Source organism: Neovison vison, chromosome 11 (assembly GCF_020171115.1).
Source record: "Neovison vison isolate M4711 chromosome 11, ASM_NN_V1, whole genome shotgun sequence".
Lineage (NCBI taxonomy): Eukaryota > Metazoa > Chordata > Mammalia > Carnivora > Mustelidae > Neogale > Neogale vison.
The window spans coordinates 37,444,014-37,470,753 of record NC_058101.1 but is presented as its reverse complement, the minus strand read 5'-3'; the positions used below and the strand labels follow the sequence as shown (position 1 = coordinate 37,470,753).

The 26,740-nt window shown below is 40.9% G+C and overlaps 1 protein-coding gene across 1 annotated transcript in view; it reads left to right on the top strand.

The window, feature by feature from the left end:
• Positions 1–26,740, top strand: part of NWD2 (NACHT and WD repeat domain containing 2) — a 182,501-nt gene that overhangs the window by 56,013 nt on the left and 99,748 nt on the right. Inside the window, exon 2 of the mRNA XM_044224774.1 lies at positions 14,390–14,478. Within this exon, the coding sequence (XP_044080709.1) occupies positions 14,390–14,478 (89 nt within the window). The remainder of the gene's footprint in view (positions 1–14,389; positions 14,479–26,740) is intronic.

The window sequence follows — 26,740 nt, the reverse complement described above, 5'->3', positions numbered from 1 at the left end:
GCTTAACCAGTTACAAGGGAAAGTTTGTAAAGTAGAGAATTTTTTTAGTCTTCTAGTATGATGATGACAGAGGTGGTGGTGAAGCTAGCTTTTCCTGAGAAATTGAACACTGGTTGAATCCTGATACGGAAGACAGTACGGACATTGTCTGTGGTTTGTGAAGGTTGATGACGGTTGATGGACTAGCTCGAGGACATGTGCTTTACGCGTAACCAAGCCTGTAGTCAAACCTGGGGTTTTCCTCAACAGCTGTATTCTGCCATCTCCTGCTTGTGTATCTACTCTGTCTGACACTCTTTTTTTTTTCCTCCTGTAATCAAGCTATAAAATCTCTTCACCTCATATATGGATTACTGTATCTGTTTCCAGGTAATCCTCTCAATTCCAGGTTTTTCCTCGTCTCATCTGCTGTACAGATTGTTTCCTTTTGCTCTCGTCCGCGAGATCACATCTACCGCGGCCTCACCCTGCCCCTGCGCCAAACCCAGACCCTTCAGGAACAAGGCCCCAGTGCCTTCACTTGTTTTCCCTATTCCATTCGGCAGTTTTGTTCCCCGACCCCCACCCCTTTCTGTAGTAAGCTCTGGATCTTTTTCTCCGTTAGAAAAGCTCTCATTTCTAGCGTTCTCTTTCAGAATTCTACTTATTATCAAGTCATAGCTTCTCTAAAGGCCTTACCAACTTGAGCCTCCATGTCAGTCTTGTGTCTAGAATATGCTCTATTCAGTTTGATGTGGAATCAGTGTTTGGTTTTCTGCAGGTACCTCAGTGTTGACTCTGTCTAAAATACAAGTTCCTTTGCCCTGGGGACGATGCAGTGTTTCTTTTGGTTCCTGACACCCGGCGGAGCGTTGGGTCTGTGGTGAAGTCTGGGCAAAGGGAGGACGGGCTGATGGATACATTCCTCTAAGAGGACAGGTCAGCCAGGCGCAGGTAGACCGGTCTGTGAAGGAGCAGCTGTATTTTGGACACGGTATGAAAGATATTTTTTCCATAGTTGACTGAAATGTATAATAAACTGCTTTTGTTGTATATGTTCCTCCTTGGGTATTGTTTTCTTTCCCATTTGGTTGTGGGAAAGAACTGCTATTACATTCCCCAATTCCCAGCATGCAGAAGCACCTCAAAAGATTTGTAACTAGGGGCACCGGGGTGGCGCAGCTGTGTCTGCCTTTGGCTCAGGGCATGATCCCGGGAACCTGGGATCGAGTCCTGCATCAGGCTTCTTGCTCAGCAGAGAGTCTGCTTCTCCCTCTACTCCTTCTTCCACTTGTGCTCCCCACCCTTTTCTCTCAGACAAAGAAATAAATAAAATCTTTTTTTAAAAGATCTGTAAGTAGGGCGCCTGGGTGGCTCAGTGGGTTAAGCCGCTGCCTTCGACTCAGGTCATGATCTCAGGGTCCTGGGATCGAGCCCCACATCGGGCTCTCTGCTCAGCAGGGAGCCTGCTTCCCCCTCTCTGCCTACTTGTGATCTCTGTCTGTCAAATCAATAAATAAATAAAAATCTTTAAAAAAAAAAATCTGTAAGTAATAGACTAATTATAATATAACCCCTATACATCGTACTGTTGCGAATGGTGCTGCCTGGTGTTCTTCAAACACAGCCTGTGCTTGGTAAGTTTTCCTCATTTGCTCATTGCTCCCTCTTCCAGAAGACATTTCTCCTTTCTACCTGGGAAAGTCTTATCCATATTCCAAGTCCTAATGTTGTGATCATCTACCCCGGTAAACTGTCTTTGATAATCAGAAAAAAATATCCCGGGGTCTGTGCTTCGGTAGCATTTTGCTTGTACCTCTAGTCTAGAACTTACTGTGATTTTTTGGGAATCCCGTTCTTAACAGACGATCTGGATCCAATATACGGAGTGCTGAGAGCAGGGCTGTGCCTTGTGTCTTTTATTTTGAAAGAAACAACATAGCGATAAATTTGAATGTGGCAAGCCCTCCTTGAGGACTACATGTGAGTGAAATCATTCCAGTGGTGTGTGAAATTCAAATTGCATATTATTTGAGTGAGTAGATCTGAGATGCCACATACAGTTCTTACTGAGGGTTCTTTAAATAGACTTTGGCATGAAATGAAGAGAATAATTAGAGATGAATGATGCCAATTGGAAGAATTTTTTTTTTAATTACAAAGAAACTGACAACTCCAAAGTAGTCAAATTCGTAGTAACTTCATTGGTCTATGAATGCTTTTGTAACCAATATGAATTGTTTTTGAAAAGGAAAAAACCTTATTTTGTTATAATGAACCACAAAGAAGTATTTAAGTTTCTTCAACGACATGCTCAGTTGTAACATTAATATTTAGTTTAATGGTTTTCCTAGAAATTTTAACAAGCAGACTAAAATAATAGAGACATTCAGAAAACATCGGGAATGAAGGAGGTTTGAATTTTCTCCATCCCCGCTTTACCTGCTAGTTTTGTCTAAGATTGTAATTCTTTTTAACCCCATAAATTAAACATTATTATTTTATGCACCTAATTTTTTTTAGGTTTATTTAGATATTTCGATATTGCAGACCTCACACAATAGAGGCCATATTTTTTTTAAAGATTTTATGTATTTATTTGACAGAGAGAAATCACAAGTAGATGGAGAGGCAGGCAGAGAGAGAGAGAGGGAAGCAGGCTCCCTGCTGAGCAGAGAGCCCGATGTGGGACTCGATCCCAGGACCCTGAGATCATGACCTGAGCCGAAGGCAGCAGCTTAATCCACTGAGCCACCCAGGCGCCCCAGGTTTAGTTATATATTTACCATCCTCCTTGTACACCAACATTTTTTTGTATCTCAAAATTTTGACATTTAGGACTTTTTTTTTTTTTTTTCTATCTGGAATATATTCATTCGCATCTCCTTCTAAAGGAAAATGGCAGGAAACGCTCTTTTTAGTTTTTCTAAAAGTATTCCCTTTTGCCCTTTCTCTTGAAAGATAATTTTGTTGGTTAAAAGGATTTTCGCATTTATGTTCATGAAGGTTATATTGGTCTATAGCTTTTGTTTTACGGCTTTTTTTTTTTTTCTTTTGATGTCTTTGGCTTTAGTTTTAAGATAATAACAGACTTAAAAAAGAAGTTGAAAAATGTTCCTTCTTTGGTTTCTGAAAGTGTGTGTAAAGGATTATTTCTTTAAAGATTTATTTTTGAGGGAGCAAGCGAGCGAGCGAGTGGGGTGAGACAGACAGACAGACTCTTTCAAACAGAGTCTCTGCTCCGCGTGGAGCCTGCTGGGGGCTCATCCTGGGGCTCCATCTACTACCCATGAGGTCATGACCTCACCTGAAACCAAGAACAGGATACTTAACTGCCTGAGCCACCCAGGTGCCCTAGATAGATTATTTCTTCCTTTATATTGATATAATTTAGCGGTTATACACTCTGGAATGGTGATTTTCTTTGTGAGAAGATTTTTTCTTTTTTTTTTAATTTTATTTTATTTTTTCAGTGTTCCAAGATTCATTGTTTATGCACCACAACCATTGCTCTGTGCAATCCATGCCCTCCTTAACTTTTAACTAATTTAATTTTTTTTTTAATTTGTTATAAGTCTCTTTAGATTTTCCTTTTCTTCTTGACTCGTTTTCAGTTTCTGTGTTTCTGGAATTTGTTCATTTCATCCAAGTTTCTGAATTTATTAGAAAAAAGGTATTGTTACAAGTATACCTTTATAACTTTTTAAATTTTTTAGTGTCAGTATGCTATATGGCTTCTCCTTCATTCCTAGTTTGATCATTTGTCTTCTTTTTTCTTGGTCAACCTATCTGAATGTTCATAAATACCTTTGATCTTTCAAAGAACCAACTTTTGACTTTACTGATTCTCAGAGTTTTTTTTTCTGATTCCTATTTCATTGATTTTCATGCTTCTTTAAATTTTTTTTTTCTTTCTCTTTACTTTGGGTTGAGTTTACTCTTTTCTGGTTAAGTTCGAATCCTGAGTTATTGATTTATTTTTGTTATAGATATTTAAGGTTAGAGATTTCTTTCTAACCACTGCTTTAGTTATGTTTCATAGCTTTTAACATGTTTTCATTCAGTTTAGGACATCTCTTTCTTTTTGTGTACTGTTCTTTGATACATGAGTTATTTACAACTGTGTTGTGCAATTTCCAAATATCTGGGGATTTACCTAAAGTCTTTCTGTTATTGATTTCTAATTTAATTCTATTATGGCTGTAGAGAATACTTGTTATAATTTTAGTACTTTTAAATTTATAAGACTTGTCTGTGGTGGGGTATATGACCTATCATGGGATCCACTAGAAAAAAATGTGTGTTTCGCTGCCTTTGGGTAGATAGCTCTACAAATGTCAAGTCATTGGACAGTGTTGTTGAAGTTTTCTGTATCCTTGTGGACTTTCTGTGTAGTAATTTTATCAGTTTTTGAGAATGCACTATAGAAATCACCAGCTGATGTTGGAATGTCTCTTTCTCTTTTTACTTCTGTCCATTTTTGCTTTGTAGATTTTAGGGCTCTGTTTATACATTTAAAATTGTTGTATCATGACTCTTTTTTAAAGTAGTATTGTTTCTTGTCTTAAAATCAGTTTCGCCTGATATTATATATTCAATTTGTTTTCGGTTATTATTTGCGTGGTTTTTATTTCTATCCTTTTACTTTCAATATATTGATTTTTTAAACCTAAGGTATGTCCCTTGTAGGTAGCACAAAATTGGATATGGTTTCATTATCTAGTCTATCTTTTGAGTGTTTATTCTTCTTTAAACTTATTGACATGCTTGGATTTATTTCACACCTTTTGCTATTTGTTTTCTGCATATCTCATGTCATTTTTCTTCATCTAGTCCTATTTCACACTTCTTTGTTAAATATTTTAACGTATCATTTTAATTCCTTTGTTGTGTTCAGTTTTTATTTAGTTTTTTTTTTTTTAGTGCTGTGGTTATTTTAAAATCTATGCTAATTTATTATATACTTTAGATGAATACTAACTTAATAAATACATAAATACTTTGTACCACTATAGCTCCATTTTCTCCTTCCTCCTTTTTCTTATTGCCATGTGTAATTTATGTTTGTATGTATGTTTGTTAAAACCCAACAATGCAATGTTCTAATTATTGCTTTATTATATAGCCTTACAGTTTTTCAAGAAATATATAAAAGAGGCAACCTACTAAATGATGATATTTGCAAATGACTTATCTGATAGCTTCCAGAATATATAAAGAACTGATACAGCTCAATACCCAAAAGACAATTAATTCAATTCAAAGACAATTAATTCAATTAAAAAATGGGCAGAAGCACAAGTTATACAGATGGCCAACAGATACATGAAAAGATGCTCAACATCACTCATCATCAGGGAAATGCAAATCAAAACCACAGTGAGTTACTACCTCACACCAGTAAGAATGACTAAAATAAAAAAATCTAAGAACCAAGTGTTGGCAAGGATGTGGAGAAAAAGGAATCCTCTTCCAGTGTTGTGGGAATAGCAGCACCCACTGTGGAAAACAATATGGAGGTTTCTTAAAGAATTAAAAGTAGAACTACCTTACAATCCAGTAATTGCACTACTGGGTATATACAAAACAAAACAAAACAAAAAAAACTACAACAACAACAACAAAAAAATCACTAATTCAAAGGGATAGATGCACTCCTCTGTTTATTGCAGCTTTATCTACAATAGCCACAATATGGAAGCAACCCAAGTGTTCATCAGTTGATGAATGGATAAGGAAGATGTGTGGGTGCGTATGTCTGTATGATGAAGTATTATTCAGCCATAAAAAAGAATGGAATCTTGCCATTTGCAACAACACAAATGGAGCTAGAGAGTATAATGCTAAGCAAAATAAGCAAGAGAAAGACAAACACCATATGATTACACTCATATGTGGAATTTAAGAAACAAAACAAATAAAGGAAAAAAGAGAGAGACAAACCAAGATACCTATATTATTACTATGGAGAACAAACTGATGGTTACCAGAGGGAAGGTGGTTGGGGGGATGGGAGAAATAGGATATGGGAATTTAAAAATGCAGTCATCATGATTTTAAAAAATGATTAAGAAAATTTTAAGTGTAGCTGTATTTTTAATTTTTTGAGGAATCGCCACACTGTTTTCCAAAGTGGCTGCCCCAAATTGCATTCCCACGCACCATGTAAGAGGATTCCCCTTTCTCCACATCCTCTCCAACACTTGTTTATTGTTTTGTTAATTTTGGCCATGCTAACTGGTATAAGGTGGTATCTCAATGTGGTTTTGATTTAAATCTCTGTGATGGCTAATGATGATGAACATTTTTTCTTGTGTCTGTTAGCCACTTGTATGTCTTCTTTGGAGAAGTGTCTGTTCATGTCTTCTGCTCATTTTTTGACGTGACTTAAAAAATTGGATTTTGGGGGGAGGTGTTGAGTTTGAGGAGTTCTTTATAGATTTGGATATCATCGCTTCTCGGCCTTTTGGCTAAGATCAAGTGTAGATTTGGATATCAGCTTTTTGTCTGTAGTGTCATTTGCAAAGAATCTTGGAACATGAAAAAATAAAATTAAGATGTTAAAAAATAAAAATAAAGCACAAAAAAATTTTAAGTGTATAAAATAATACAGAAAAAACTATAATCATGTAATCTTTCTTACATACTTACATATTTACCTTTTCCAGTGCTTTTCATTCTCTGTTTCATTTTGTTGCTGTCTGATACCATTTTTTTTTCAGCTTGAAGGATTTTCTTTAGTAAGTTCTTAATGCAAATCTGCTAGCCACAGCTTTTCTTAATTTTTTTAAATTTAGTGATGTTCTTATCTCATCTTTTCTCAATTTTATTGAGGTATAATTAATAAGAATAGTATATATTTAAGGTGCACAGCTTGACGTTTTGATATACATTGTGAAATAATCACTACAATCAAGCCAATTAATGTATTTATCACCTCACATAGTTAAAAAATGTTTTTCCTTTTCTTTTTCTGTGGTAATAATACTTAAGCTCTACTTTCTTGACAAATTTAAAGACTACAATACAGTATTTTTAACTAGATCTACATCTCTATACACATTAAATCTCCAGAGCTCGTTCATCTTGTCTAAATGCAACTTTATACCCTTTGGCAAACATCTCCCCATTTCCCCCTTCAGCCCCTGGCTCCTATCATTCTACTCTCTGCTACTGAATTTAACTATATTAGATTTGACCTATAAGTGAAGTCATATAGTAATTGTCTTTCTGTGCCTGACTGACTTTGCTTAATTAACATCATGTTGTCTGTGTCTTTTTTGTTTTTTTCCACATAGTTTTGTTGGTTATAGAATTCTTGGCTGACATTTTTTCTCTAGTATTTGAGTATATTGTTCCATTGCCTTCTGGATTCCTTGCCCTCTCATGAGAAGTCAGCCCTTAATTGTATGTTTCTCTGTATGTGATAAGTCATTTTTTTTGCTTGCTACTTTCAAGATTTTCTCTTTATCTTTGGTTTCAACCATTTGACTAGGTGTCTAACTGTGGATTTCGTAGTCATTATCCTATTTGGGTTCTTTAAACTTCTTGGATGTTTAGATTAATGATTTCCATTAAAATTGGGACTTCTGAATAATTTTTTCTTCAAAATTGTTTTCCTCCTTTCTCTTAACTCCTGACCTTCTGGGACTCCCTTACCTGCATACCACTACAGTTAATGTTGTCCCACAGGTTTCTGCTCACTTTTCTTTATTCTTTAAACGTGGTTCCCTGAAGATTCTTGAATATATTTATATATTTATAATAGCTGTTTTGAAGTTGTTTTTGCCAACTAAATCTCACACAGAAGCCCACTCAGAGACAACTTCTATTGACTACTTATTTCTCCTAAATAGATATCGCATTTTTCAGTTTCTTTTTATATCACATTTTTTGTTGAAAAGTTGACATTTTAAGTAATACATTGTAATAAATCTTCCTACTTTTACCTCAAAGTGCTTCTTCAAATTTGTTTAGTTTTTTGTTTGTTTGTTTGTTTAGTAACTTGCCTGGACTAAGTTTATGGAATTTGTTCACCACAATGCAGGCTGCTGATGTCTCTGCCCAGTTATTTGATGGTGAATATGATGATATTCCTGGATTCCAGGGGTCACTAACTTTTCTGCATAGCTTAGTGTCAGTCAATGATTTGTCAACAGTTTCTTCTCAAGTGCTTCAAGCCCTTAGTCCAGGCTTTTGTCCTCTGCCAGTCACCTGTGTGGGTTGGGAAAGACATGCACAGTTTAGCCAGTGCTTAAGTCTATCGCAGCTTTTACTTACACTGGATCTTCTCATGTTTCCACTGCCTACGATCTTGTGGCTCAAAATCAGCCACAAGTACATGGATAGCTTTCAGTCTCTCTTGTGTTTGTGGGTAGCCTTCCCATCAGCCAGGAATTTGCAGAGAGGTTAGCAAGGCCCTCCCTATTTATTTCTTTTATCTCCTTTTTAAATTTGGGCGAAGCTATAGGCTGACTGAGCTGCTGGACTTCCACACATTTGTGTACCTCTGAAACCACTACTGCTACTAACAACACTGATGGGCATGCAGTGTTCCCATCCTTAGCTCCAAATCAAGTCAGTCCTCTTTGGCAGTGAAGTTGATGTTCACAGCCTGACCTTCTCTGACATGGGAAGGAGTGTGGAGGTTAAAGGGGGTAGAATCCCATAGACTCTTATGATCTTACCAAAAGTTCAGTTGTTCTTTATGACTAATCACTTCCCAATTTGCTTTATGCCTTTGGTGTTTGATTGATTTACAGAGAATTAAAATGCTTACTTTGGCAATTTTGTTGAATTTTATTATTACTTATTGGGAAGAGGGTCTAATAAATTCCCCACTATACTAAACTCTGTCATATATTTACAACATTGCCCCAGATTCACATGTGACTATTAATGCTGTCAACATAGTCAATTATTACTTGAAAATGACATTGCATTTTGATTCATGTTAGATTTGTGGAGACAGATTCTTTAGCTGGGTTTAATTAATGCTTTCATTATAAGTAGCATCTATTTGCTCATTTATTTATTGACTATGTGCTGGGGTCTTCTTTAATTTCCTTGGTATAAAGATGACTGAGAAAGTCCCTGCATTTCATGAATTCACAAGTCCAATGGGGGAGAAAAACTAAAAATTATGAATAATAATAAACTATAATATATGTTAGTATATAGAGGTGAGCACAGTGCTGTGGGATGAACTGAAGAGAGTGTGCCCGTCTCTGCATTACTTTTGATTGGGACTTAGAAGGGCTGAAGTCTGCCAAGCAAAGGGGTGCAGTCAATAGGGCATTCTGAGCATGGAAAGCAATATGTGTAAGGACAAGGTTTGGTTTCAAATCTGGTATTTGGGACAAATCCGAAAAGGTACCCAGGAAGGGTGCATGGCAGAGAGAAGTAGAAGTTGGAACTTTGCTAGAAAACACATTTACATCTGCTGAACATTCTGGTCTTTATCTTCTGGGCCATCAGATGCCAGCCAAGTCCTTTTATTGATGAAATTAGTTACTGCTTTTGGTTTGTCTTGGATTTCTCTCCAGCAGCTCTGTGGAGCATAAGACTGCAGTGAGGAAGGATAGGTAACAAGTCGGTCAAATAGGAGACTTTTGAAACCTCAGGGTTAAGAGATGATGAGTGCAAAACCAGAGACTGGCCAAATTCAAAAGATGTTTGTGATAAAATCAACAGGATTTGTTAATACTGATGTAAGGAAGCGTCAGCGTGGCTGGTTGGGCACAGGGGGCCTAGAAGGTGTAAAGAGGAGACAGCCTCTGGGAAGTTGCCAAACAAGAAATCAACCCAAACAGAAACAACAAAAACCAGATAGGATGTTCAGATGAATCATGAGCTAACAGGCCACATGAGTGAAGAGGAAGAACCCAGCAGAAGTAAGTGTAGAAACCTGGGAGAACTAACTGGAATAGCATTCATTAACTGGAACAGCCATCGTAGCAAAGAATGTGTGCTGGATCCTAAATGAATTTTTTTAATAGCAATTTGGAATTAATCTAAAGCCTCATGAAGTGGAATAATGGTCTTAAGAATACTCCTTCAGAACTGTCTTACCCTGTTGGTGGGTATGCAAGCTGGTACAACCACTCTGGAAAACAATATGGAGGTTCCTCAAGACATTAAAAATAGAGCTACCCTATGACCCAGCAACTGCACTATTGAGTATTTACCCAAAAGATGCAGATGTAGTGAAAAGAAAGGGCACCTGCACCCCAATGTTCTTATCAGTAATATTCATAATAACCAAACCGTGGAAGGAGCCAAGATGCCCTTGAACAGATGAATGGATAAAGATATGATTCATTTATACAATGGAATATGACTCAGCCATCAGAAAGGATGAATACCTATCATTTGCATCGACATGGATGGAACTGGAGGGCATTATGCTGAGTGAAATAAGTCAATCAGAGAAAGATAGTCATCATGGTTTTACTCATGTGGAATGTAAGGAATGGCACAGAGGACCATAGGGGAAGAGAAGGAAACCTGAATGGGAAAAAATCGGGGAGATAAACCATGACATACTCTTGACTCTGGGAAACAAACTGAGGGTTACTGAAGGGGAGATGGGCAGGGGGATGGGGCATCTGAGTGATGGGCATTAAGGAGGGCACATGATGTGATGACCACTGGGTGTTATACGCAGCTGATGAATCACTGAACACTGCATCAAAAACTAATGATGTATTATATGTTGGCTAATTGAATTAGAAAAAAACACTCACTCAACTAAGGCTCTTCCTGTGAGTAACTCAGACACTGCCCAGAGACTAGTGATTAACTCTGAAATCAGTGAGGAATTATTTAGAACACAACTCCTTTAAAACCTAGTAGTGGTGCTACCCACATATTAATGCATCTTCTCAAAGGAATAAGGAACTGGGCAGATAAAAATGGATTTGATGACTGTGTAGAGTCAGTGATGACATACCTTGTCTCTGATCTGTACTTTTTTAAGAGGTTCCTTTTTTATGTGTGACATTCTGCAACTTAATTTTTCCTGTTTATGACATTCTGATGTTACTTAATTGCCAACCATCCGGATTTGCTGTTAGTATGAATCAGGTTTTTTAATATAATTAAGCCAGCTTATCTGTCACCCATTATAATTAATCCATTCTATCTTAATTACTTTTCCATTTCCAGAGCCAATCATCACATATTAGTACAAATACAGGAAAATCTGAGTCATTTTTGTAACACAAGTAATAACACAGAGTATCAGATACGTGCATACACTCCCTTCACACTTTTGGGAAGGTACAACATAATTTGGTAAAATGTGTTAGTGTTCTGCCAGAAACACAGAAACCAAAAAAGAAATCAGTATTTCAGTTCTCATTCACTTACCTCATGAAACCAACCACCTTTCTAAACCCTATCGTTTATTTCCCAGAATTTCCTATACTCTTGATTCTGTGTCCATCCAAGGACAAATTGTAATGTAGCAAGCCCTTCTGTTTCTGGAGGTAATTACAGAGAAGCCTTGCCTGTCAGCTCATTCTGGTCACTGGTGCATGTGTAGCATTTTTTTTATTCACTCATTTCTCAGATGAGCACAACTCATCTCTGGGGATATAGCAACAAATGAGACAGAAGAAGGTTGTAACTCTTTCTGAGCTCATGTTGTCTTGGGGGAGACTGATAGTAAATGAATAGCAACAGTAGTGATGAGTAACGTGCAAAGAATTTGAAAGGCAACAGGACAGAAAGTTGGTTGAGTGCGTGGAGGGCTCAGAGAGGTCTCTCTGAGGAGGTGGCTCTAAAGCTAACACCTGAATGGCAGGAGATGCCATGAGATGATCACAAGCATTACAGGAGGAAGTCCTAGCGAGAGGGGAGGCCATGAGTAAGCATATCATCTGCATAGTGGTGAGAGATACCTTTGGGAGAAGGAGAACATCCAAGGTAAGGAGTGTGGATTTCATTCCAGGTGCCCTGTGAAACTGCTGGGGAGTGCTTTATGGGATCTAATTTGCATTTATAAAAGATCGGCGGGGCTTCTCTGTGGAGAATGGATAAAAGGGTGTTAGAATGGGAACAGGGAGGTAGAGTCCAGATTGAGAGGGGAGTTCAGGATCCTTTAAGTATTCCATGAAGGTATCCTATGTGTCATTTTCGAAGATTGAGTCTTTGCACCAATGCAGATTTTTTTGTTGTTGTTGTTGTTAGAGCAAACTATGGAGTATTCTAGATTTGAATGGCTCTCTAGATTCAAGTTCAGCTTCTCCAAGTTAAAGGTCATATAACGTCGGGCAAGTCTCTTAACCCCTCTGCATTTCAGTTTCCTCTTATAACAACAGTGGACTAGTGGGACGCCTGGGTGGCTTAGTCAGTTCAGCTTCTGACTCTTGATTTCAGCGTGGGTCGTGATCTCAGGGTCGTGGGATGGGGTCCCTTGTTGTGCTCATCTGCACTCAGCGCAGAATCTGCCACTGATTCTTTCTCTCCCTTCCCCTCTGCCCCTCACTCAGCTTGTGCTCTCTCTAAATAAATAAAAAAATAAAATATATTTTTAAAAAGGAATAGTAATTTTATCTATTCATAGAGTTGTCAGAAGTGACTAAGAACATACACATAGAAATACTTAGTATATAACTCTAGTAAGTGCTCAGTAAATATTACAGACTCTGTTTCTATCTGATCATCAAACTATGCCACATTCAGATAGCAGTATCTAGTCATGAGTTATAATTAACATTTTTACGAAATAAAAAAATGTGCCCATGTGTTATTTTGATGCTATTTTACCATCTCTTAATCCTGGTTAATTATGTAATAATACAATTTTACTATTTATATTATGCATATTATTCCCAGCTTCCGCATCTGGTAGTATTTGCTTATTTTTTAAGCGACTTCTGTTATTTGTGTTTTAAATACCCATAGCCTTCTAGAAAGATTGGTTGAATATTAATTAGTTTTGTTGCGAAGTTAATGTTTTCAGCCCTTAAAATGGGATGGAGAGTGGGCCTTGGGTCCTAAGATGATATGGCTCATGTAAACACTGCATATACAACCTCCACTGGGGCCGGGACCACACGAGGATGCTGCTAAGAGCATCCCTCCTCCACGTGGTCCTCCTGCTTTGGACTTCAGGACCATGTTGGATCCCTGGCTAGAAAAGACCCTATCCATTTGGACCACAAGGTAACCTAGAAGCCTCGTGAGTCTTTGGTTTCCTGGTAAACACGGCTTCTGTCACTCTGAGAGATTGCAACTGCATTTCAGATTCTTGAGATTGGTTATTTCCGTCTTGAAGTAGTCTTGAGAATAGTCGGAAAGTAGAGTAGGTCAGCACAGCATATGGTCGAATTTGCATGGACAGATGAACTTGAGAATAATAAGGAAAGTCTCTGAAACTGGCTTTTAGTTATAAATGTGGTATGCAAATATTTCATAGTTACGCTGGGTTTGAGGTACATTTAGCAAACGGCATTTTTCAAGAGAGAAGACATTAACCTGATTTTAAAATCGCGGTCTTCCTCTTTCACTGAAGGTGCTGGGGCAAGGAACAGCCTCGCTTTGCTTGTAAACATTTTATAGCATCATCCTTGATACAGAGCATTACCAAGCACTAGGGGCTTCAGAAATAAACCCCTTTCTGTGCAAAACAATCAACATTAAGTACATATTCTGTGGTTCTTCTAGCTTCAGATTTTCTTCTTGTATGTTTTTATTAAGGACATGATAGTAAATAAAGATTTTGAAGTGTTTACACAGGAAGCAATTAGCCCTACAACAGGCAGCCCCGGTGCCCAAGGTGGCAGCATTTACTCTGCTCAACCGCTGGCCAGTCACGTTCACCAGATGGGGATCTGCTGTGTGGAAATTGGCTCCCACGACTTGTCTTTCCTAACTGCTGGCCTGATTGCATGGATACTGTACTGAATTTTGTAGAAGTCGAATTATTTGTAAATACGATACAAATGATAGAGATTTTGGATACTATTTGGAATCAGTAAATTAACATGTGTGTGCGATGTGTGTGTGTGTGTGTGATGTTGTAGCTTTTACATGTCATGGGGCTAAAACACTGATAGCCGATAATCCTATGGTTTTTCCTTCTGCCTCTTCCAAAGACAGTGTGGTCCAGCTACTCAAGAGATCATGTGAGGGTCTGGGTGGGCATCAAGACTCAAATGTGAATTCCCCGCTCTGCCAGCACACATGGACCTGATCATGGGGGCTCCCATCCATCCCACGGGCTCTTACGTCTGGCAGCGGTCTCCCTGCTCCCCCAGGAGTCACATATCCCACCATTTCACAGTCGGCACCCAACTGGATTGTTATGTTAGTGCTAATATTAGCTTGTAAGCTTACATTTTTTTCCAGAAATACCTATGTGTGGACATAACTTCCTTTCTATGTGTTTGTTTTTCTACCACAGACACGGGAGCAGAAAGACAGGCACTAAGAGAAAATGTGTATCCTAAATTGAGAGAATTCTGCAGAGAAAACTATGGATTAGAATTTCAGGTAACTCTGATATTAATTTCATTTTTAATCATGGCAGCGGAATAACATTTGTGCTTGCTTATTTCACAATGTTGGTGTTATTTAAAAAAAAACACGTTTGAAGCTCTGAAAATTTTTATTTCTTTAAGCACGGGTAAAAAGGAACACTGGAAAATGGAAATAAAATATTTAGTCATTTTTGGGGGGTCACCTGGGTGGCTTAGTCAGTTAAGCGGCTGTCTCCGGCTCAGGTCATAATCCCAGAGTCCTGGGATTGAGTCCCATATCGGGCTCCCTGCCGAGTGGGGAGTCTGCTTCTCTCTGCCTTCCTGCACCTCTCCTTCTGAGCTCTCATGCTCTCTCTCTCTCTCTCAAATAAATAATATCTTCAAAAAGATATTTATTCATTTTTGGTGCTTTGCACTTGTATGCTGTTTCTTGGCCCCTGCCTGGTATTGGCTCATCTTCTCCTTCTAACCATGTTTATTTGCTTCTCCGCAATCTCTCCTGTTCTCAGGAAGATGAAGATTGCGGAGTGCAGGCCCCTGGGCTGTGGTCTCTAGAAATGATTTGCACCTAAAAATTGAGATCAGCGTTCTCCCAGGTGTTTTCTTTGAGCAGCCTGGCCAGCCCTTGCCTTCTAGCTTGCCTTTAGTTTTTGTCCACATTGTAAAATGTCCTTTTTCCTATGTTAGGGATTTGCCATTTGCCCAAAACAAAAACAAAAACAAAATCAGCCTTTCAGGAAACAATACCTACTCACGTCTTGGCTCAAGTTCAGGAACACCCTGGCATTCGGAGACACCACTGATTTTTGCCACCTCATAGAAAAGTTCTAGGAAACACTCGGCATATATGGAACATCCCCCAGAGTTAAAAGGTAAATGGCTGCTGGAACAGATAGCATTGTTTAGTCAGAAGTTTTCAGCCTCATTCACAACCTCTGAACTCTCCAGGGCTCTCTTAACTATGTTTCCATTGGTAGGTGAGAAATTTGCAGCAGAGGTTTGTGGACTAAGACTGCCAAACACATCTTTGTTAGTGGAAGGAAATTCTACCCTTCATTTATTTCCTCCTGAATATTTTATCTTGGTATATACTTCGTGCTGCTTTCTTGCGTGAGACATAAATGAGTTGGTCTCAAAATGGTTTCACTCTTTGGGCCTCCTGTCCGTCTGCAGCAGGCCATTCTGACACACAGATTGAAAAGTTACTCATAAGTCACCATTTGCTAGATAAGTGGTGAACCTAAATTAAATTCCTTATTGCGAATTTAGCACTGCCTTTTCTGAAGAACCTGGTTCTACTGATAACAGGGTCTCAACTGTTAGAAAAATTCCGGTCTATCAAGATTCCCAAAGACTTAGACCCTCTTTGGGGACTCAGTTACTATGGAGAAAGAGATGTGTCCAAGCACATTAATCCCATGTTTTAGTTTGTTTGGATATGCATTTTTTTTTTTTTTTTTTTTTTTTAGGTAGAGGGAAGACTTTGTTAAGCCACAGACCAGCCTGAATAAAACATGGTATTAAGATTAGCTGAGAGGAAAATAAAGAAAAATATACTTTCTAAATTATAAGTGGGCCCAGGAAAATACCGATAAAGCCAGAGGAAAGCTGTAGAAGGCAAGGTCCACAGAATAAATGGACAGCAAGGATCATTCTAGGCACGTGCATTGAATGAGTCCCTGAGATACTGGGCAGCAGTGGAAACGGCACTGGGCAAAGAAAAGTTGGGACTGAACCCCCCCGTTTTCCACTGTGACTCCCTCAGTCAGTGTCTGAAACGTAAGTGGTGACTGCTTTGTATCCAAGGTTGTGTTTGGAATAGAAATATACAGGGTTGCATCTGCTTCCCACCTTCTGAGCTTAACAGGAGCTCAAGTATATATCATCCTTGAATCTTCTGAGAATATACTTTTTAGTATAGTTTCTTCTATTTGGTTGATTGTAGATCTCCCTGAAGATGTGTTTTCTTCTGAGATGGTTCTCCTTTCTCAACTGCAACAAAATAAGACGCTGGAAGTTTCATGAAAAAAAAAAAACAAAAAACAGTTTACCTGTATAGTACTCTAGATTTCGTCTTTGGCTGTGCATGGAACCCAAAAGAAATGAATTCCCTAGAGTCGCCCAAACATATATGAGTCTGTTTTAAACTTCTTTGCCTTTGTGGATGCTGTTCTCTCTGCCTACGAAGCTCTGCAGCCCACCTCTTCCCCTGCCATCCCTCAAGTCCTGCTCGTTCTTCAAACTCTTCCTGTAGATCCTGAGGCCCCTCTCCTTCTGACTACAGTCCTGTAGCCAAATATCCTGCATGTGGTTCCTTAAGCACTTCAAGGCCATTACCATTTAAGGGCTTTGTCCTGACTGTGCTCTCTCTGTAGGAATGGTCACTCCCTCATCTTCACATGGGAGCTTTCTTACTGCTCTCCAGATCGCCCCAAAAATGTCACTTCCTAGAGACACCTCCCTTGTGACCCACTCTAAAGGGACCACCTAGGGGATTTCTTTTACATCACAGGGATTTCTTTTACATCACCCTCTTTCAGTTATCTGCATAGCATGTGTCAGTATTGGACATTCTGCCTTTTTCACGTATTGGCTTTCTTATTGTCTCCCCCACCACTAGATTGTAAGTTTCACAAGAACAGGGACACGTGAGCCTTTGTGACAGCTACGTGCCTAGTCCTGGACTAGTGCCTCACACATAGCAAAACTCTTAGGGGAATGTGTTGAGAAGTGACTGCCTTTCTGAACATATGAATGAAGGAAGTCTCAGTCCAAAAATTCCTTGCTTAAGGAAGCTGTCTTGGAGCCCCCGTTTCCTCCTAGGATATGCCATGTACCCTCCTTTTTGCTCCCCTCTAATCCTAGGCACAACTCTCAGTCACTCGTACAGTGTGTTGGAGAAGCTTTTGTTGACTATTGAGCACATGCCAGAAAACATCTCAGGTGCTGGGAATACAAAAACAAACCAGTCGGACCCTTTTCTTGTGAAGCTTCCAATATCACTGGGGGAGGTGGATAGTAAACAGTAAATCTCCAGTAGTGGTGGATGCATTCTATTGAGTAAATGCTTTTACGAAAAGTAAGACAGGATAAGGGGGTTAGGGAGTGCCAGGTAGACAGAGAAGGGCTCGGTGATAGGCAACTTTGAGCAGAGATCTGTAGAAAGTGATGGAGCACATCAGACAGGTGCCTTGGTAGGAGAAATCCAGGCATAGGCAACCAGGAAAATGGTCTGAGGTGGGAGCATCTTTAGAATATTCTAGGAACAGTAAAGAAGCCACATGTGAGTGGAGTGGAGTAAGAGAAATAATCTCAGGGGGCCCCTGGGTGGCTCAGTGGGTTATAAAGCCTCTGCTTTCAGCTCAGGTCATGATCTCAGAGTCCTGGGATCGAGCCCCACATCAGGCTCTCTGCTCAGTGGGGAGCCTGCTTCCTCCTGTCTCTCTACCTACTTGTGATCTCCATCTGTCAAATAAATAAATAAAATCTTAAAAAAAAAAAAAAAAAAAGAAAGAATCTCAGGAGAGGCCATCAAATTCAGATCACGTGGGACCTTATGGGCCAAGATTAAGGACTTAGAACTGTACTGAGTAAGAAGGGAGAGGGGGACATTATAGGACTTGTGTTCTCTTGAACACAAGTCCTATAAGAGAACACAAGTCACTCAGGCTCTGTGAAGGGACTGGAATGGGGGCAGGGAATGGTAGAAGCAGGAGGGTAGCGTGGGTTAAGAGGTGATCATGATGTGGACCAGAGCCAGCGTTGGAGAGAATGAGACCTCTGGTGAGGCAAAGTTTTCATCACCTATCTCTAAGGTCTCAAAGTTCTCAGGACTGGAATTGTAGTCTTATTCAGTGTATCCCCGTGGTGGGTCCAGTGTCTGGCACCCAGCAGACCCTTGAGTTAAATAGTATCGAATTGGTAGACTATGGAGTTACATTTGACACAAGGCCTTCTAATGTTGTCTCTGTGTGCCTGTCAGGCAGACTGTTCTCTAGTGTTTCCTTAACTTTTTCATTTTTAAACGAAAATATTTAACGAGAAAGCTAAGCAGACCGTCCGATTATGAACTCGAGGTAATTGTGTGTGTGTGACTACACACACAGTTGTCGCTCAGAGACAGAAACACCTGAATGGGAGGACCATCAAGCACACTCATAACAGAGAACACACATGGCTTCAGAAAAGACAGGGTTTTTAATCAATATGGTGTTTGACGTGGCTGTGTTCGGTTAATGCCCTTGGTTACAGAGAAGAGGATAGAAAGGGAGAACAAAGGGAATAAAATGCAAAAAATACTGACAGATGAGGGCAAAAAACAGATGATCCAGGACCTAGTAAATAAAGGACTGGGAATGTGAGCCCCAGGTGCCACCCACTCTTGCTTGCTGAGGTTTCTGCTCCATTTCTGCTGCCGGGACTCTGCTCTAACCCTTGTGGCTTCAAAAATTGGATACATGAAAAGCATCTTAGCTTGTTCTCTACTTATCACCAAATGGTTATAAGTTGTTGAGGAAGAGTCTAGTTCTCAGTTATTTGTAAGTCCCCAGGGCCTGAAAGAGTATTTATTATTTAGTGGGGTTTAGTGAAAGTGTGTTAAGCAGAACAGCCCACATCGTCGCCCTGCTTGATTTTTTTTTTTTTTTCAGAAAAACATTATTCATTATTTTTTTTCACCACACCCAGTGCTCCGTGCAAGCCGTGCCCTCTATAATACCCACCACCTGGTACTCCAACCTCCCACCCCCCCGCCACTTCAAACCCCTCAGATTGTTTTTCAGAGTCCATAGTCTCTCATGGTTGCTTGAGTTTTTCTGTACATCACACCAGAGCAATCTTGACTTAAATGTCATGTTGTCCATTCCGTTCCTTAAAAGCTCTTAATGGCTCCCTGCTGCCTACAGGGCTCCCTCTTTACTGTGACTCAGCTGTCTGTCCAAGTTCATCTCCCATACTCCCCCACACAAGCATGTGCTCCAAGCCTGTCCTCTTGGAGAACATCTCATGGATCACTCGTTCTAGACGTTCTCATCAGAAAAGACCAAGACTTTCAGAAAGTCTCGGTCAGTTAAGCATCTATTTTTGGCTCAGATCATGATCTCAGAGTCATGGGACCGAGCCCCACATTGGGCTCTGTGCTCAGTGGGGAGTCTGCTTCTCCTTCTCTCTCTGCCCTTCTCCCCACTCATGTGCACACGCATGTCTGTGCTCTCTCTTTATCTCTCAAATATATAAAATCTTCAAAAGAAAAAAAAAGGTAACTTCTTTCTTCCCCACCCCACCCCCAACCTCAAAATCCAGCTCGAGGCCTAGCTTTCTTAAAAAGTCTTTTCCAATTTCCAGATATCTCCCTCCTTCTACTCTGTAAACTCATAATTCTACCCCACCAACCCTCACTGGTAATCTGACTCCCAAGTAAACCCAGTTAAGACAGGAACCTCCAATAGGAGGTGCTTGACTGAGCTGGGCACTTACGGCACATCCATTTTGAAAGTGGTTTTCATTTGAGTCGAGCCTTTGAGCTCTGTCATTCCTTAAGAACACCTTCCGATAGCCAGCTTCTGTGGGGGTACAAAGGATTTATCCTTCATCAACCCGTTCCTTTTTCTTCACTTCACATCCAGTAAACCCTGAGTTTTTTCCATCCTCAGACCCCCAGTGAGAAGGCTGTCTTATCCCTGAGCTAGTGTCTATGAGCGATCCCTGTGTCTCCCTCTCCCACTCTCTCCCTCCAGAGCTACGTGGAGACTTCTCTGGTTTTGGAATATTACTGTATTACCGTTTTCCCATCTTCCAAACTTCACCATCTTGGCTTCTAGTGCATTCTTCACCCTTTACAATCTACAAACTGCCAGTTCCTGTTGATTTACCTGCCACAGTGTTTCTTCGAAGTTCACCTTTTCTTCCCATTTCACAAGGCTCTGTCTTTACTCAGCCTTCCATTTCTTAATAGCTGAATGACTATGACAAACTTTTCCTGATCTTTCCCTTCCTGGGTGCTTTGTCTTCTGAGCCAGCCTATACACAGATGCTCGAATCCCTTCACTTAAGCAGTATTTACCAGATTTAATTCATTCTTAGATGTATTTTTTTTCACATTTTTGCTTGTCAGAAATAGAATCCATCTTACAAATAAATGGTGCGTCGTGGTGTAATTGACAGTGCATTTCTTTTTTTAGTGGGACATACAATATTGGAGCAGCCTGCAACTGATGTTTGCAATTCAATAAAATACAGCACATTATGTCATGATGGGAGTTAGTGGAAACAGTGTGTGCTTTTCTGTTAGACTAGGATTCGAATGCTGGGTTTGCAGATTAGCAGTTCTGTGACTCCAGGCAAACTGCTTGATTTCTTTGACACAGCTGACCCTTCTGTAAAATGAATGGGATAGTGTTTATCTTCCAAGATCATTATGAGAAGTCGTGAGATTACACAAAGCGCCTGGCACATGGAAGACACAGCCAATGTTAATTTGTCACTGCCTCTTGCCTTTTTAAGTCTTTTCTTCTGATGAAGAACCCAGTATAATGAAATCATTTATGTGCATTTTTCTTTTGTGTTTCTGAGTACAGCAGAAGACCTCTGACCAAAGGCATCTATCTGTCTGAGGGGTTCTTAGTGTCTAGTGCAGAAGGAATATAAATGGGGAGAATATTTAGGAAATCTTGTATCACGTACAAGAAAGACAAAAACCTTAAAGGTCAAGCTGTTGGCTTGAGAGAAGGTCTCGCTAAATTCTTTTAATCATTTCCTTAGCACACCAAGCAGTACTGTAGGACTCTGAGCCTGGAGATCTAAAATACAGAGAAAAAGGCCCCGTTTATCCATAAGGCAGAGCCAGAACCTACCCCATGTAGTCCCTGGGAGATGGTAGAAGGAGAGAGAAAGGCAGAATCAGTAGACATTCTTCTCCTTTCCTTACTCTGAGATCTGCTTCAGAAAAGGGGCTGGGGGTAGATAAATGAAAATAAGTGGGTGGATAGGTAGCTCTAAGGGCATCGTGCCTCCACCATCTACTTAGGACTCCAGAAAGATATGGCCGTACAGTAACACTCCCCCCCAGCACACCCCACCCGTGCCAACAGGCCCAGCCACAGCATGGCCACGGCAGCAAGCAATCAGAGGTTGAACTTCCCCAAGGTCCCTTCAGTTACCATGTGTCGCATATGCCGAGCATAGAGGCAGCATTAGTCCCCGTGACCAAGAAAAGTGGCTACAAAAAAGGCCCGTGCTTAATAAACTAGACAGAGCAGGGGCCCAAGGCCTGGGGCGGCCCATCTGCAGCAGGAGAAGGGGGCCTGGCTTGGCCACCGAGCAGTCTGGGCTCTGACCAAGCTGAGAGGGAAAGACCAGTCCATGGCCGGCAGCCGCCCCAAGTCCAGCCACGATGCCAGTGACCAGTTTTGGGGGACTGTGCCCAAAAGCTCCATCCTTTTCCCCTCAGGATCTGAGGTCTTCTGGAGATCACCTTAGGGAAAAAGAAGCAGAGGAACGGGGAAGCCCAGTCTTTTGAGAGACTCAGCATTTTGACTGAGGTGAGAATAAGCACTTAATAGAGTCCTTGAAAACTTAGTTCAAACTTAGGTTTAGACTGGATAGAACTGAGAGTTCTTTTTCCTGCGAGCCAGAGGGTGGCGACTCAGACAGGAGGCGCAAATTCATCTTAGACAAAATTAAGAAGCCACAGTCTCCCCAGGCATCCAAGTCGCAGGTTAAGTGAAATCCCATGAGTCTTCCGCTAGCTTCACCTTGGGAATGATTTCTAGATTTGAACAGTCGCTTGCTTTCACAGCGAAGGTCCATCGACAGCTCCTGGGCCACAGCCCTCTGAATCTGTCAAGCCCCATCTCTTCCTCTGTTCTTTTTTCCTTCCCTTTCTGCGTGCTCGCAGATGTCCAAATGCCCTTTGCCTCCTGCATTGCCAGAACACTTCCTGGGCTTTGTAATTGACAGGCTCTGTTGGGATGCCCTTGGTCTGTTCTCCACATTGTCAGCTCATGGCCCTTTTCCATTTCCTGTTAATCAAATGCGTGCTTTTTTCCTGAAGCGAGACGCGGATCCTCTCATTGAATCACATGTCGTTTCGCTCAGGCCAGCACTTCAATTTGTCTCACTCACTCCACATTTCTCTTCCGTCCATCAGCGCCTGGGCAGGTCTTAACCAAGTTGATATTCTGTGGAAGTACGGTAAGCGTGTGACATCACCCTGCTCCCCTCTGGGAGCCAGTTGGTGGAAAGGGGAAAGGAAGATTGATAGAGACCGGAAAGGCAAGGAAAGCAGGATGTCATAATTGACCTTCACTGCTCCAGTGTAGTCGTAAGTGTTGGCTCGTTCTTTCTGCAGCATGGGACGGCTCTTCTGGGATTCTCACACCTCACTTCCCTAGAGTGCACTATTGTTCCTCCTTTAGTCGGGTGCCCAGATAATCTTCTGCCTAATATTTCTCCTAAATATAGAGCACTGGCACTGTAGGGAGCTCCGGAATTTACTTGGAGGACCTCTACTTTGCTGAACATTTCATTCTCCTAAATTGTGGCTGGCTGATTACCGAAGGCTGGAAATGACCCAAGAAGATTAGTCCTTCAGTAAGCAGAACGAGAGATCCTCATTTGCAGGTGACATTTAAGTGTCCCGGTTGGGTACAATCACTGAGAAGCCTGTCTCAGATTCTTAACATGAGGCAGCTCTTTCTTTCCATCCTCATTTTTTATTTCTTATAGCAGGGAGAGGAGGCCTTGAACGAGACCGCACAGTGAAAAGAGCACTCATTAAAGAGATCTGCTTCGTCAATAAGTAGTTACGAACCATCGAAAAAGTAACTTCAGCTCGGTTTTCTTTAAAACAAAGTGCTTTTTGTACTTGATCTCTGATTTCTCTTGGCTGCCACAATTATGGTGCTGTGACCCCGTCATCTCCATTTGGACAGGCTATCATATTTCTGTCTTTGCGGGGGTGGGGGGAGTGTTCTATCTAAAAGTCTCTCTTCTCCAAAGAGCAGTCTCCTATGCATTTAACCTTCGAGTCCACATTTCCTCACTGATGTCTACCAGCAGATCCCCAGGGCCAGATTTACGTGATGGTCCCATGGGCCCACTGCACTAGTCAGAGTTGTGGGCACAGTGGATGTACCCTACTATTAAAAACAAGCCTAGTCCCTGCCTTCCTGGAGTCGTGAACCATGGTGACCAGGGTGCCACTGGCTGCAAAGGAAATGTGGGATGACCTGGGCATGCACAGTGGGAGGCTTCATCAGACCTCGAGGCCTCAGGACAGCTCCTGAGGAGCTGATGTCTGAGCTGAATCCTGAAGAATGGGTAGATGGAGATGCCCACGTGGAAAAGAAAATTTCAAACAGAAGGAACCAATTTTCATAGGTAAATTTGGGAAAGACCTTCAAAATTGTGTTGTAGTCACTGCCTACCAGGCACATATCCTGAGTGCTGTGTGTCCATTAACGTTCCATCATTGCCGTGAACCTCGTCGGTAAATTCCATCTCCTCCACTTTATTGTGTGAGGATGCTTCGAAGTACGGAAGTAAATCACAGCTGGAGATCTCACAGCCAGTAAGCGGCGGAGGCAGGATCTGAACCAAGGCTGCGTGGTCCCACGGTCCAAGCCCTTAGTCACTGCGTCAAGAAGCCTCTTGCGTTTACGCACTCCCAAAATGTGTGTGGTTAGGTGTGTAAGTGTAAGCATCTGTGCAAATATGTGTTCGTGTATGAATGTATGGGCATCTCAGTGTATATTTATACACATGTGAAGAGGTTATCTATAGCTAGAGCATGAACAGTGAGGGAGAACATGATAAGAAATGAGACTAGGGAGTTAGGTAGGGTCTAGGTCAGGGAGGCTCTCATAAAGCAGGTCAGAGATTCTAGATCCTGTCTTCAGGCTGATGGCCTGCAGAGGAAACACCATGAAGTTACTAGCCCAGGTTCAAATCCCATGTCTGCTCCTTCCTACTTCTGGGATTTGGAACAAGTTACTTCTCTGTGCCTCAGCATTTTCATTTACGAAACAGAGATAATCTTCCTGTCTCCTTCATAAGTTTAAGGAATAAAGAAGTTACTCTACACAGTGTCTGGTAGAGTAAGAGGAAATCTTAGCTCTGGTGATCTGATCTGCATTTTAAAAAGTTCCTCTGCCTCAGTATAGTGCATGGAGTAGAAAGAGCAAGGGGACAAGCAGGAAGGGGGGACTGGCGGGGGTCACAGTAGGAAGACCCACATAGGTGCGCTCAGAGGGGCATTCAAAAACAGCGGTTGCTGAAATCCTAGTGGCGGGAACAGAGCCAACTCTGGGCTTTTCTCTCAGGCGCATACTTGTGGCGGGTGTGCTGCCCCTGAAGTACGCTGGTCCCCAGGTACAGCCCCGCTACTGTTGCCTTGTGGAGTGAGCTTCTCCAGCTTGTTCTCAGCACAGACACATGCACAGTGGCCTCTGGCTTGTGGCTCTTTCTCTGCCCTGAATGACTCCTCGTACCCTCCCCTCTGCCTCCAGGTTCATTAGGCCTAGAAAGTCACAGCCCCTGCCTTACTAGTCCATGACTTAGTTTTCTTTACTGTCACATTATAACATTTAGAGCTGCCCAGAGGCTAAGTCTCCCAGGCCACATGGGCCTCAGGTGTGAGCTGCTAGCTGTCATCACGAGGCTTTGGTTGAAACATCCCACATCATACTGTTTGGACCTTTCCTGGCGATTGTATCTTGGCCCAGCCCATCCTCCCTGGGCTGGGTTTAGCACCTGAATTTCCCGGAAGAGTCCCATCTTAGTCACGTTCCCATAAATCTTAGTCCTGTATCTCATGACCAAAAGAATAATTGCAACATGACCTGAAGTCAGTATTTGCTGTTATTCCAGTAAAAGTATGACCTTGGGTGACGCAGAGCGGAAGAGGGTTTGAGAGTGTGTGTGTGTGTGTGTGTGTGCGCGCGCGCGCCTGCGCACACACACATGCCCTGTGCATTTTGGGGAAGCCATTCTAACCAGAGTGAGAATTACCACACCTCACCACACCAAACCATACCTTATCTCACCCCTGGTAAATAGTAGTCTGTAGTTGAAGACTCCTCCCTGTTCATCTTCTCCTCTCCTATAAGATGAACATTCTAGCAACAGGACACAAATCAGTGCTGTATTGACCTTGAGAGTTATGTCCACAGCACAGTAATGTTGCCCGCGTTCACAGCTTCTGACCTGTTGTGTGTTCTTTTGCATATTTTTAGTGATGGCTCATTCAAATCCTTTTAAGAACAGGTTTGATTTTTTGAAAGCATGAAAGGTTTTTTCAAGGGCATGTCTTACCATGCAAAGGCCAATAGGCTGGGAAAATACCGTTGTTAAAAACAAATCTAACAATACAGTGACAAGAGGTTTTTTGTTTTGGTTATTGGTTTTTTTTTTTTTTTTTCTGTATATATACAAAATGACATAATTCCTCCAGAAGAAATTGTGGGGCAGTGACAGAATCACTGGATTGGATAGATGAGTAGCTCCTGCTGGAATAACTTTGAGAAACAGCCTTCATTTCAGTACTGCGTTTATTCAAAAACAAAATCAGTCACATCTCCTCTGTAGTTAGATTTTTGTTTTGCATTCAGGTGGTGTCTTCTTAGAGCATGAAAAAATTGAGAAGGAAAATATTTTGGAAAATACTTAAATTCAAAGGCTCTTTCTGAAGAAATGATAGTGCGAAGCCATTAATTCAAACTTGACCCTTTTTGTGGGGGGAAAGGAACATGAAGTCATTATTTGTTTCTTACAGGTCACTTTACTGTTCGCTTGGTAATCTGGGTATTTAAATGGCTTGTCTGATTCAAGTGGCAAAATTTGTTAGAGCTTTTATTTGCCAGCTTTTTTTTTTTTCCAGACGCGTTCAGCCCTTGATAATCATGATAAATTAGCCTCCCTAAGAATATTTTAAAGCAAGTTCGATGGTTTTAAGTAAAAAAAAGATAAAATCAAATTACTTTCCTGAGTGTTTATACTTAATGATGAAATAAGTAAAGGCACATAAAATGTGCTGTCAACAAGTTAGTATTCCAATAAATAGTAAATTAGATTCAGTGTCTGCAGTGCCTGGACATTAGGCTAAAAGCTAAACTTAATTTTTGTAAGTATATAATAAATCTTGTCTTGTTGAGCCCTTCGGATTCTAGCCGCTTTTTGCCAGGTATTGATTATGTGGATATATAGCAGATTTGCTTGCCCAAAATGGTGTTTCGTGTTGCATAAGTTAGATGTTTCATTTATTTATTTCCTCTCTGCCT